Source organism: Cololabis saira, chromosome 15, assembly GCF_033807715.1.
Source record: "Cololabis saira isolate AMF1-May2022 chromosome 15, fColSai1.1, whole genome shotgun sequence".
Taxonomy (NCBI): Eukaryota; Metazoa; Chordata; class Actinopteri; order Beloniformes; family Belonidae; genus Cololabis; species Cololabis saira.
Genome location: NC_084601.1, coordinates 38,434,600 through 38,448,459, shown reverse-complemented (window position 1 = coordinate 38,448,459; position 13,860 = coordinate 38,434,600). Strand labels below are relative to the sequence as shown.

General features: G+C 39.6%; 1 protein-coding gene across 1 annotated transcript in view; it reads right to left on the bottom strand.

Moving 5' to 3' along the window:
* LOC133460922 (glutamate receptor ionotropic, NMDA 2D-like) overlaps positions 1-13,860 on the bottom strand; it is a 254,791-nt gene that overhangs the window by 66,836 nt on the left and 174,095 nt on the right. The window contains exon 12 of the mRNA XM_061741634.1: positions 5,682-5,807. Coding sequence (XP_061597618.1) covers positions 5,682-5,807 — 126 coding nt within the window. The remainder of the gene's footprint in view (positions 1-5,681; positions 5,808-13,860) is intronic.

Here is a 13,860-nt window from a genome sequence, read left to right as displayed (position 1 = left end):
CTCCCTTCTTTCCTTCTTTTCTCCCTTCCTTCTTTTTTTCCTCCCTTCCTTCCATCTTTTTTCCCTTCTTTCCTCCTTAGTTCTTTCCTTCCTTCCTTCCTTCCTTCCTTCCTTCCTTCCTTCCTTCCTTCCTTCCTTCCTTCTTTTTCCCTTCTTTCCTTCCTTCTTTTTCCCTTCCTTCCTTCTTTTCTCCCTTCTTTCCTTCCTTCTTTCATTTTTCCCTTCCTTCCTTCTTTTCTCCCTTCTTTTTCCTTTCCTTCCTTCCTTCCTTCCTTCCTTCCTTCCTTTCTTCCTTTCTTCCTTTCTTCCTTCCTTCCTTCCTTCCTTCCTTCCTTCCTTCCTTCCTTCCTTCCTTCCTTCCTTCCTTCCTTCCTTCCTTCCTTCCTTCCTTCCTTCCTTCCTTCCTTCCTTCCCTCCCTCCCTCCCTCCCTCCCTCCCTCCCTCCCTTCCTCCTTCCTCGAGTGTACACAGGAAGGGGGCAGACAGAGAATTGGGACGACATGCATCAAACCTGCGACCGCTGCAGGACGACTGTGGCCTCAGTAAAGGCACTGTGCTACCCAGTGGGCCACTATTAAAATGTAATTGAAGTTTCAAACTAATCATGATTAAGATTTAAAAACCCCACTCAATATATTGGTTGAAGACTGACACCAAAACTTACCGTCTGCTTTATGGTGTCAGGGGTCTTATCAGGCTGGTAATATCTCCTACTAATGGAATAAGAATCAGCTGAAAACTGTTCATTTTGCTAATGTGCCACGGTGAAGCCAAATGCCCATCTTGACAGATGCCGATCCATTTTTATGGGCTTGAAGGCGGCACTCTGGTGCTTTTCCACTAGCACCTACTCAGCCCGACTCACCTCCAATCGGTTTGGTTCTTTCCCACCAGGGGTCTAACGTGCTAACTATACTTTTCTGTAACTATTCTGCTGAGGTTCTAAGCGGCTGAGTCGGGCTGTGATGTCATCACACTCCACTGATTGGTCGGGGGGTTGGAGTCAGACGTCTGAGTCAGGATGTAACATCAGCGAAAGAGGGACTCTGACGGCGACTTCTTGTTCATTTTATTCCACCATCAACGGCAGCAGAAGTCTGTTTCATGATCCAACTCTGAGGTGCAGATGTTCATAAACCTGGTGCTGAGGAGAGAATTAAAAAGGGATGTAGACGGGAGATAAGGAACGACCAGATCCACCAGGAGCTCTGTCACTAATGACAAAATAAATAAAATTAAAGCTGCAAGCAGCGATAAACAGGTCCTCACGCGTGCAATTTTCACCAATAAAAGTCAAGGACTCAAAACCGAGTCTGATGACACCACCCATTACTCTCTATATCAAACCAATCAAAAGTTATGGCAGAAAGTAGGGGCGCTTTTTGGCGTCTATCGTCGCCACGGTAACCCTTTTGACTGATAAAAGTAATGCGCATATTCGCAGGATGGAGACGCACGTTTTGATGTATAACACACCTGGGGGCACGTTACGGTTCGGGCGAAGAAGCGGCCGAAGAAATGGCATAAATTGTGCCACGATTAATTCAAAATGGCCGACTTCCTGTGCGGTTTCGGCCATGGCGCCAAGAGACTTTTCTTTAAGTTGCGACATGATACAGGTATGTATCAATTTTCGTGCATGTACATCAAACAATATTGTGGGGCTTGAGGCACAAAGTTTTCTAGGGGGCGCTGTTGAGCCATTAGGCCACGCCCATTAATGCAAACCATTAAATATAAAATTTTTCGCCAGGACTGGCTTGTGTGCAAAATTTGGTGACTTTTGTGGCACGTTTAGGGGGGAAAAAGGCCCTCATTTCGAGAGAAGAAAAACGAGAAAAAAAAAATTCCTACAGATACAATAGGGCCTCACACTGTAAGTGCTTGGGCCCTAATTAAAAAGCGTCACCGCTTGAAGCTTCTCTCACTCTCATTTTTTAACTTGATATCGAACACAAGCAACAGGCCCAGCAGCACATTTATCATCTCCATGTTCTAGATCTTTAGTGTTGTTGTCTTCTACGTTTTGATCACACAATCAAATACGTCACAGCAGCTTCGCTTTAACCTCCTACTTCTGCTCCAGGTGCTGGATTGTTATGGGAAATAAACCAGGCCGAGCTGAGTAGGTGCTAGTGGAAAAGTGCCATATGAGTGGCTGGGGCTCTGGGACCAGTCTGGGGTTTGGTGCCTTGCACAGGGGCATCTTGGCACATGAAGGGACCAACGATCAATGCAACAACATTCCGGTTGTGGGATAACTGACTCTACTTATTGAAAAAAAAAACAACAATTAGTGGCTACATCATTTTGGGACGTCATTATGAACCTGAAGAGCAAACAGTTGTTGCCATAGTAGCCTGTACACTGCAAAAACTCAAAATCTTACCAGGGATATTTGTCTTCTTTCTAGTTAAAATGTCTCATTTTTAGTCAAAAAATCTCATTACACTTAAAACAAGAGTCATTGCCAGAAAAATAACTTGTTATTTGACAATTTTCACCTGTTTCAAGTAAATGTTCACTTGAAATAAGTAGAAAAAATCTGCCAGTGGAACAACATTTATCTTCTCATTACAAGCAAAAAAATCTAGTTCCACTTCCATTTTAAGTGAAAATCTACTTGAAACAAGTGAAAATTGTTGTTTTAAATGTAATGAGATTTTTTGGACTAAAAATGAAACATTTTAACTAGAAATAAGACAAATATTCTTGTTAAGATTTTGAGTTTTTGCAGTGTATCCACTAAACCCACCGTATCCTGGACAACAGCTGCAGGTATTTCCTTTACAAACGTGAGCATTAGCACAGATTCAGATTCAGAAAACTTTATCAATCCCAAGAAAGGCAATTCATTTGCAGCTTACTCCATTAACAAACACCCAGACATTCCAGCCAACATTCACAAAGGCTGGTGAAGGACGTGCTAAATAACTTCAATAAGATGCAATAAATAACAATAAAGCAGACATCATGAAATATGTCATTTCAAATTACTTCTGTCTGAATTTTATAACCTGTGAGCAGAAGATTTAAGATATTTGGAGTATTGATTAGTTCTGCTCAGAGGTACGTAATACTGGCAGCCTGAAGGCAACACCGTAAAGTCTCCAGACAGATCAGGATCAGGTTTGGGTAATAATGCTCTTTGCCTTCTAGGGGGAACACAAGTCTCTCTGTATGACTCCAACAGTCTTGGAGAAGGCTGTTACATCGTCAATATTGTTGGGTTATGAGAACTGACAAGTCATTGACATTTAATTCCAGAGGTGTTGCAGTGACGTGGGCCCTTGAGGAAAGAGAGAAATTTAGGAACCTTCTTTGGAAGTTGTATTGAGAGTGAGAGTTTTAGCCATACCAACTTCTGCCAAGGAATTACTATGGAACCAACTTCCAATCTGGGTTAAGGAGGCTGACACCACCTCCACCTTTAAAACTAAACTTAAAACCTTTCTGTTTAGTAAAGCCTATAGTTAGTGTTTAGTAAACCTCTAGCTGGTGTTGGTAAATCTCTAGGTAGTGTAAACTGTAGTGTGTTAGAGTCAGTAGTCATAGTTGCAGCTATAGAACAAGACTATAATAGTTAGTCTCAAATATAGCCTCGTGGTAGATATGCTGCTATAGGCTTATGCTGCAGGGGGGCACCAACATGATCCGCTGGGCGGTGCCTCTCACCCTTCTTCTCCTCTCCTCTTCCCTTCCTCTCTTCTCCATTACCATTTTTATTTATTATAAGTATCTCATAGCTATCATTTTTGTCCATCGCTCCTGTAGTTTCTTGTGCTGGCCCCCTTTTTTCTCTTTTGTGCATGTTTGCAGGCCGGAGCTTCGGGAGCTGCGTGCTGGCCTGCAGTCCCGGTACCCCCCCCCCCCCCCACCCCCCTCTGGTCATCCCGTTGTTGCTTCCACCTGCCTGCTGTGTGCTGCTGACGTCCCCGACCCCCAGTCTGGCCTTCGGCAGGAGGGTCCCCCCTTATGAGCCTGGTCCTGCTCAAGGTTTCTTCCCTCCTAAAGGGGAGTTTTTCTTGCCACTGTTTGGCTTAAGGCTTTTCTCCCACTAGGGGAGTTTTTACCTGCCATTGTTTATGTAATAACTGCTTGGGGGTTTATGTTCTGGGTCTCTGGAAAGCGTCTAGATACATAATACATCTGTTGTATTAGACGCTATACAAATACAATTGAATTGAATGGTGTTCAAAGTGAAAATAATTGAAAAAAACACATGAGTTGAACTTTGGACTTGTTTGCCCTTTTGTCAATAAGGTCTGCCGCCTTTTCATTTCAGGAAATCTATAACTTTTTATGTTGCTAACCGGTGGGTTTATCATCCACTGCACTGCTGAGCTGAGTGCATAAATCCATAGAGGCTTTCTCCAACTATCAGGTACAAGTGAATGTTTTTTTTTTCTCTTTTTGGGGGTCTGGACTGAGTCTTTACAACCTGGGTCCTTGCCATTAAAGACTAAAGACACCCCAAAGCTTTTTTGTGAGGAATTTTGTGATAAACTCTGGCGCAAGTAGCTGAAAGAGTAGAGTGCAACAAAAAACATTTGCTAAAAGAAAAAGGCACAAAGAAAATGTATGATTGGCAATGTCACATAAGGATTTTTTTCCTTTAGAGATGTTCCTGAAGGTCATAGGAGACAAAAAAGAAACAATAAAGGCAGATATCATGCATCAAAGATAACTATATTTTCTGCAAGTCAACAGGAGAGTTTGGATCTCTTCAGTGAGTCTGCTGCACCGATGACGGACTAGGACGACGTATGAGCCTCTGCAGTTCAGCCAACAGCTGCTAAGTGAAAAAGGTTCAACCTCAGATACTCATTTGAATTAAATGATGGATAAGCATGAGAATAAACACACTGCAAAAACTCAAAATCTTAACAAGAATATTTGTCTTATTTCTAGTTAAAATGTCTCATTTTTAGTCAAGAAAATCTCATTACACTTAAAACAAGACTCATCGCTAGAAAAAACAACAATTTTCACCTGTTTCAAGTAGATTTTTACTTAAAATAAGTAGAAAAATCTGCCAGTGGAACAAGATTTTTTTGCTTGTAATGAGAAGATAATTCTTGTCCCACTGGCAGATTTTTCTACTTATTTCAAGTGAACATTTACTTGAAAAAGTAAAATATTGTCTAATAAGTTATTTTTCTGGTAATGAGTCTTGTTTTAACTGTAATGAGATTTTTTTGACTAAAAATGAGACATTTTAACTAGAAATAAGACAAATATTCCTGGTAAGATTTGGAGTTTTTGCAGTGCATGCTACAAAATGAAAAGAGACAAAAGACGAGGTGTTTTTTCTTGAAACAAGAAACCCAACTTAAAACACTGAACAAATACCTACTTGTCACTATCATTGACTCTAGTTGTAGTGAACCACATTTGCCAATTATTGAGTAAAAAGAATGTGATTGCACAGAAAAGCGGTAAGGAAATAGCTGAAATAAAATAACAGACTGACAAGTATTGTCAAAATGTAGAAATCTACTTTCACGGCTTTGTCAGGAGTTGATTTATTCAATACAGATAAACCCGGCTGTTGAGTGATTGTTTTGATTCAGTCAAAGAAAACTGTCACAATGTTCTTAATGTGTGCAAGTGCCACTGTCAAATGAGCAGCGGTGATGGACTGATTGGCGTGCGGGTGCCGGAGCGACTGTGCCTCTTACTCTTGGCGCTCTGCAGGCTGCGGTTGTATCCCACAGGGCTGAAGAATTCAAAGATGAAGACTGTGACAGCCACCACTGACAGGCACATCACAAACATCATCACCCACACGGCCGGGCTGTAGGGCTCTGCAAAACACACAAACAAACGCAGACACAGTCATGCAAACACAAGATAAAGCCTCACAAGTTTGACTGTCATCTGTGAAGTACCACTTTATTAAATGGAAATCTGACGAGAGAAAGAAACAAAACTTGCTGAGGCTGCAGCACAGAAAAAAAGTAGCCCTTCTGACCAGCGCTTTACAAATCAAGCGCAAAAAAAAAAAAAACACGGGGCGTATTTATGATAAAAACGGTAATGAGTTCCTGATGGGATATGGGAGCCAGCGGAATCGTTTTTGCAGCCACTTTATTGCCATCAGTGTCAGTCTGAAAGAACCCCGACTGCAACAGTCAACAGTTGGGCCTGAGGAATTTCACTAAGATTTTGTGATGTTTTCTTTGTAAGATTTTACAATTGGATCTACTTTCCATATATATACATACACTGCAAAAACTCAAAATCTTACCAAGAATATTTGTCTTTTTTCTAGTTAAAATGTCTCATTTTTAGTCAAAGAAATTTCATTACACTTAAAACAAGACTCAAGAAAACAAGAAAAGATTCTGATCCGGTGAGAGAAGAGAGCAGCTCCTTTCAGAAATGCAGGTTACAGATTAGTTACAATCGCGCTGTCATCAAGGGAATAGATCTGCGAACCTTATCTCAGTTACACTTCCCCTTACATTATCTACTATTTAACTGCCTCTAAGTAAAGTCAAAATGATGTTGTAACTGCCGTATTGTGATTTTTCGCAAGGACTCTTTTTGAGTGAGTGGTGCTTCTAAAGAAAAGTGTGCATGCATCTGCACTGCAAAAACTCAAAATCAGAATATTTGTCTTATTTCTAGTTAAATTGTCTCATTTTTAGTCAAAAAAAATCTCACTTAAAACTTGCACTTAAAACAAGACTCATCACTGGAAAAAACAACAATTTTCACCTGTTTCAAGTAAATTTTCACTTGAAATAAGTAGAAAAATCTGCCAGTGGAACAAGATTTTTTTGTTTGTAATGAGAAGATAAATCTTGTCCCACTGGCAGATTTTTCTACTTATTTCAAGTGAAAATTTACTTGAAAAAGGTGAAAATTGTCAAATAAGTTATTTTTCTGGTGATGACTCTTGTTTTAAGTGTAATGAGATTTTTTGTCTACAAATGAGACATTTTAACTAGAAATAAGACAAATATTTCTGGTAAGATTTTGAGTTTTTGCAGTGTGTGTATATAATATATATATATATATATATATATATATATATATATATATATATATATATATATATATATATATATATGCATGTTTTTTCATCTTATAGGAGAGGCAGAATTGTTCTTTTTATCACCTATTGGCTATCATGTGCGTTCGGTTTCAAATTTTCTGCTTTAAGAATTGAGTGTAATTTTTGTAACTGCATGAAGTAGGTGTGGAGTAAATACTACACCTGAGGGTGAACAGGGGGTGGAAACTGCCCCCTCCTCTTTTCCATTTCAGAAATGGATGCCAGTCTAACTGACGGCCGAGGAAACAAGCAAATTCTTCAGAGATTTTCCAGGTTGGGAAGGGATTTGCTCCGGAGGCCGAGGACGGCAGCGCCGGCAGCTGCACCGCTAATCAACCTGCGTCTGAGAGACGAGCCGAGCCGCGGCGTCGACTCATCAACACCTTTGTCTCCTCGTGTTACATGCAGGAAGAGGCGTTAAATCAGACTTGGCTGTGTGCAAGCATCCTGAGAAGGCAACAAGCTCTTTGTGCATGTGAGGCTTTAAGCTGACGCTTCCCCGCAGAGACGTAAAGTGAGGGATCAGGTGGAGAGACCACAAGATTTATCCATTAAACTTACTGCCAATAAGGCCTAATATGCTTTTAATGTTGCAGGAGCTGCCAAACTGTGTGCCACGAGGCCCAGAGCACTTCTTCTTTGCTGGTGTGTTCTTTTATTAATGCCTTGGGTTTTGAGGAGCAGAAACCTGTGTCACTTTGTCTTAGGTGATTTTATTTTGTCCTGTGTTTTAACATTTTATATATATATATATATATATATATATATATATATATATATATATATATATATATATATATATATATATATATATATATATATATATATGTGTGTGTATATGAGTCTGGTTAACTTGTGAAGAGACTCTTTAATCTAAAAAGAGCACAAAATGTGTTCCATGGTCAATAGAATCTAATACAACTCCATTTATGGATGGGAACACTTTGAATGGTTTTGTATACAATTGAGGATCTCATTAATTTGTATTTCATACAGGCTCAACACCAAAAGTTGAAGTATGTTACTATAACAGCCATTTAATTATCTTCATAAGCATTTCACCACATGTTTCTGATCTGTTTTCTTGTCAAATGTGTTCACTAACATGTTGCAGACATTTGAGTGTAATGATGAACCTTTTGTGAGACAAAAAGGAAAACCCATCCTCTCACTCTCACACTAACTTATTTTTTTAGCTCAAACCCTCAAAATGACCAGTGTTTCCTCTACATTCATTCAGCAGTGGCGGCCCGCCACGCCTGAACATTTTTTTTTATTATAATTAAAAAAAAAATATATATATATATTTATTATTTATTTATTTATTTTTTTGTCGCAAATGCACCATTGCCGCAATTTCCTCAGAGTCTCTTTCCGTGCCGTGCAGCGCCCTGGATTTGCCGGCTTTTGCAAAAGCTCGCAAAATAGTCCCAGCAGACACGTTAGCCCACGCATCAACAATACATCTGCAAACTGTGGCATAACTTGCCCGGTGCTGCTTTCCACTCTTGGTGAAACTGTGTTCTCCCTCAGTCATCCATCTCTCCCACGCCGCTCGCAGCCTTAAGGCTGATTTATGGTTCCGCGTTACACCAACGCAGAGCCTACGCCGTAGGGTACGCGGCGACGCGCACATAGGCTCTGCGTCGATTTAACGCGGAACCATAAATCAGGGTTCACTTTGAACGGCCGGTGTTCTGCCAATTTTTGCTCCCTGCCGAGAAATGCTACTTTTTGGTTCTGCGCATGCGCACAGTCGATTTTCAAAGTTTGCATCATTTCTTGCACTATGTAAAATGGATAATATGGGATGTTGAGTATTTGATCCTTCAAAATACACTTACCCATGACATGAATTGCATTACACTTTGTGAAAATTATACGATAAAGAGAAAAAAACAACAATTCTAAGGCTTTATTTGATATTCATTCAGTCATTCGCCTTTATTTAACCAGGCAGGTCATTAAGAACATTCTTATTTACAATGACGGACTGGCAAGCAACAAGGACCACTTGGGGGTGAAAGGAAGTGAGCTAGGGAGTAAAACACAGTAAAATTGTAGCTCTACAAAAGGTGGAAAACCTTTAGGTAGCTTTTTTTGGCAAAGCAGCAGAAATTGGCAGAACATCGGTTCACACCGGCGTCCAGCGGGTGGAATTCCTTCCTTCCTTCAACTGGTTAGAGTTGAAGTTGAAGTAACATTTATTTATTGTTCAGGGATTGTTCTTTAAATGTTCAGGGATAAAAGCCAATAAATAGGTTTTGAAAGTTACATTTGCTGTCAAGTGGTCATTTGTGTACATTTGTACGCCGTACATTTACGCCGCCGCCGCCGCCACCCCCCCGGGAAGCATGCCCCCACTGCTGAAAAAAATCCTAGAGGAAACACTGATGACTGATAATTAATCACTTGCTCATTACAATCCAATACAAATATATTGACCCTTTTTTATCTTCTTACATTTATTTTAAAGTTGCCAGTATGTTGACAATTTTTGCTACAACACAAACGCTACACAGATGTAGTAGTGGGAATTCCGTGTGCTGACGAAATGTATTTTCTCTTTAAATACCAGTTGTTTGAGGCTTTAAATCGGTTTTCAAATCCAACTCAGATGTAATGTTTAACATTAGGTCACTATGGAAACCATTTGGTGGTAGTCATGGCTTTTTAATTGGAACTCAAAACTCGTCAGCACGGACGGAAAACACCGACTGCCAGTTGAAATTCACAGCTGACGAGCAGCTTCTCGGTTACATGCTCGATTCATCTGAACATTTTAAGGCGTCCACCAGAGCAGTGTCTCCCAACCTGGGGTCCGGGCCCCCCTGGGGGGGCGCCACAGATCTCTGGGGGGGCGCGAAACTTTGTCTGCTTTGAGGATATGCAGTTGTAAAAATTATCTTTATACATGTTAAATAAATAAAAAAATCATAATAACACACCTAATGGAATACTGTAATGCAAGTGTGTATAAACCCAGTTGAAAATATATTTTGGTTTGGTTATTTATCAGGATAAAAACTTAAAAACGTATTATTATATCATTATTTAACATTTAATCATACTACTACTCCGACAGGCTGTTAAAGGAAAAATGTTGCTCTCATATTAAAAGAGACATTTTTCAGAAATATTTTTATGTCCTTGCAATTATTTTTTGTGTGTATTTTATACATTGTTGACACAAAAGGAAGGTGAGGAAAACAAAGTACAGGGTAAAGTTTTAGTTTTATTCCGTTTCAAATTTTTTAAAGGTATCCGTTTTATTTATTTATCTATCTCTTATAATGTTTTTATTATTTTTATTGTTGTGGACTGATTATTTTTTTTAGCCTTAATCCTTGAACCTTTATCTTTTTATAAATTTTATATATTTTATATTGTATGTCAGGGTGCATTGGTCTCCCAGTTTTTATCTTTTTGGTCTCCCAGTTTTTATTTGTTTATTATGCTTATTTTTCAATCAAAATGTCAAAGCACCTTGTATTTCATGTACCTGGACGAAAGGTGCTATATAAATAAAATTTGATTGATTGATTGATTGATAAACCAAGAGTATCAAAAAAACATAATTAATGTTCATTTTTTCAATTAAAGGTTTGTATCGAATAACTTTACTCTTTTGCTGCTAGTACGTACGGGTCGGGGGGCCGGCTGGTCTTAGACACAAGTAGGGGGGGGACAAGGAAAAAAGTAGTGATGCACCGATTGTTCGGTAACCAGATTGTTCGGCCGAAAATGGCAAAAAAACACTTTCGGTGTTCGGTGGAATAAGTGGGGAAAAAAAAACGAACAATTAATAACGGCGTTGTAATATAAGGAAATAGACTGGCCGCTCCGTAACCGTTGCGCACCACATAAATCGTTGGCCAACCAAAAACTAACCACATAAGAATTTTACCTAACATTCACCAGCAGGTGGAACAAAAACAACATAAATCAATCTATTACAGGTGCGTTTAGATGACGAAATCAAACGTGGAAGAGCGTGGAGTGAAGTGGTGCGGTGCAAACATGTCAGCAGTGTGGAAGTATTTTAGAGTGGCAAAGAATAATACAAGAATGGCTGTTTGCAATGAATGTTCTGCTCAAATATCTAGAGGGGGCACATCTGCAAAGTCTTTCAGCTACAAGTTTGATTTATCATTTGAAATGATAAAAAACCCTGAGCGCTTTAATGCATTTTTATTGTTTTAAGGCCTATGTTACAATGTTCAGTCAGTTAAGCCTAACGTAAGCTCAAAGATGGCCAAAAAATTTATTTTGCTAATTTATTTATTTTTAGTTATTGTTCTTTGCTGGTATAATGTCTGCTGGAATATTTAAGAAATGCTGGGAAATTAAAAAATGTTCAGTTTTTTATGTTGTTATGTTAAAATGTTTTCTACCTTGTAATTTTTTTAAAGATTTTTTTCTTTTAAAAGCATGTCCAAACCAAATGTATTTGATTTATGCAATGGTGAAAAAATTGGCAAAATAAATGAAAAACTGCGAAGAACCATGTTCGGTATTGTTCGGTATTCGGCCAAGTGTTTATTATTAGTTTCGGTTTCGGTTTCGGCCACAAATTTTCATTTCGGTGCATCACTAGAAAAAAGGTTGGGAACCGCTGCACCAGAGAACGGGGACGGGCAGCAGCTGCAGTAATTTCTCCAGGAATTGCTGTTGGACCAGTTGAACTTACCAGGACTACTTTAAAAAACAGAAGAAAGACTGGCCACCCCTGCTTGTGAGTTTTCACGCATGTAGACGCAGCACTGGTTTTATTCACCTGCAGGTACATTATACCCGACGAGTCTCAATTATTTTGAATAGTGGAGTCTGTTTATCATTTTCACTAAAGCAGGAACCCTGTGTGCTGGTTTTAGTTTAGTCATATATAGTAGAGAAATGTGGATACATCAAAATTGCTTGACTTAGGGGCAAATAAAGTACACGGAGCCCTGCAAACACTGAGGGTTGCATGTGATTTATATTCCTGAGCTTGGGGGAGATGAGGGAAGCAGCTGTGTCTGTTTTCAAAGTGCTGTCCCCCTTGAGTTAAGATGCGTGCAGCTTTATTGTTTTATTTCACATTCATGCACACTCTCAGAATGTCCCAGGGTTTGGTTTCCAGCAGGTATATATATATATATATATATATATATATATATATATATATATATATAAATATTCATTTGGGACATGAGTAATCTATTTTTACACCCATATTAAAGCAGGGGAAATCAAGATGTGTGTATGTTGTTTTTCCGGGATGACCAGTGAGAAAGTCTCAACAGGGTCTAACCCCGGCCAGCCGCTGGTGTGAGCAGATACGCTCAAACATATGGGGTCAGGGTTGGGGTTAATGCGGTTTATGTGTACTAACTCAAGGGTATTTTCGCAGTTGCAGTTGCACAGAAAAATGACAACAGTATGTATTTGCCACCATGTTCCCAGCAGGTACTGAGAAATCTAAAAAGATGACCTTCATTCTCTGAACACAGACAGCCACAGCAAAGCTTGAGCCATACTGGTGAGTATTTTATAAGACTATAACCATCATTTAAACCTGAGCTTAAACTTTAGATTATCTCAACTTCAAACTCTAACAGGACATGACAAAATATGGGACAAAATATATGACGCATCAGTGGCTACTTTTAAATTAGCACAATATTCCCTTAACCCTTGTGCTGTCTTCGGGTCAAGGAGGGAGGAATGGAAGAAGGGAGGAAAGAAGGAAGGAAGGAAGAAAGAAAGGGAGGAAAGAAGGAAGGACGGAAGGGTGAAAAGAAGGAAGGGAGGATGGGAGGAAAGGAAGGAAGAAAAGAAGGAAGGAAGGAAAGAAGGGAGGAAAGAAGGAAGGGAGGAAAGAAGGAAAGGAGGAAGAAAGAAAAGAAGGAAAGAAGGAAGGGTGAAAAGAAGGAAGGGAGGAAAGAAGAGAGGAAAGAACGAACGAAGGAAGGAATGGAGAAAAGAAGGAAGGAAGGAAAGAAGGGAAGAAAACAAGGAAGGAAGGGAAAAAAGAAGGGAGGAAAGAAGGAAGGGAGGGAGGAAAGAAGGAAGGAAGGAAGGAAGGAAGGAAGGAAGGAAGGAAGGAAGGAAGAAAACAAGGAAAGAAGGAAGGAAGGAAGGACGGAAGGAAGGAAGAAAACAAGGAAAGAAGGAAGGAAGGAAGGAAGGAAGGAAAGAAGGAAGGGAGGAAAGAAGGAAAGGAGGAAGAAAGAAAAGAAGGAAAGAAGGAAGGGTGAAAAGAAGGAAGGGAGGAAAGAAGGGAGAAAGGAAGGAAGGAAGGAAGGGAGAAAAGAAGGAAGGAAGGAAAGAAGGGAGGAAACAAGGAAGGAAGGGAAAAAAGAAGGAAGGAAGGGAGAAAAGAAGGAAAGAATGTACAAGGGGAGAAAAGAAGGAAGGAAGGAAGGAAAGAAGAGAGGAAAGAAGGAAGGAAGGGAGGAAAGAAGGAAGGAAGGGATAACAGAAAGAAGGAAAGGAGTAAAGAAGGAAGGGAGAAGGAAGGAGAGAGCAGGAGGAAAGGAGGAACAGGATAATTAGGTCATTTTGACCCAAAGACAGTACAAGGGTTAAAGAGATGTCATTTAAGTTTAGCATTCTACACTAAAGGTCTTTAAATGAAGTCTATTAATATTAAGTTTTCTATCGAGAACATTTAGCAACCAGAAAGTCTCTGTTCAAGGTTTCCATTCTCTTCCTGCACATTACAACGGTACCACTGAATGCACTCCTAGTGGAAATATTATGTGCATCTATTATGCAATCCAGTGCACACCTGAAAGACAAGTACATGAGGAAAA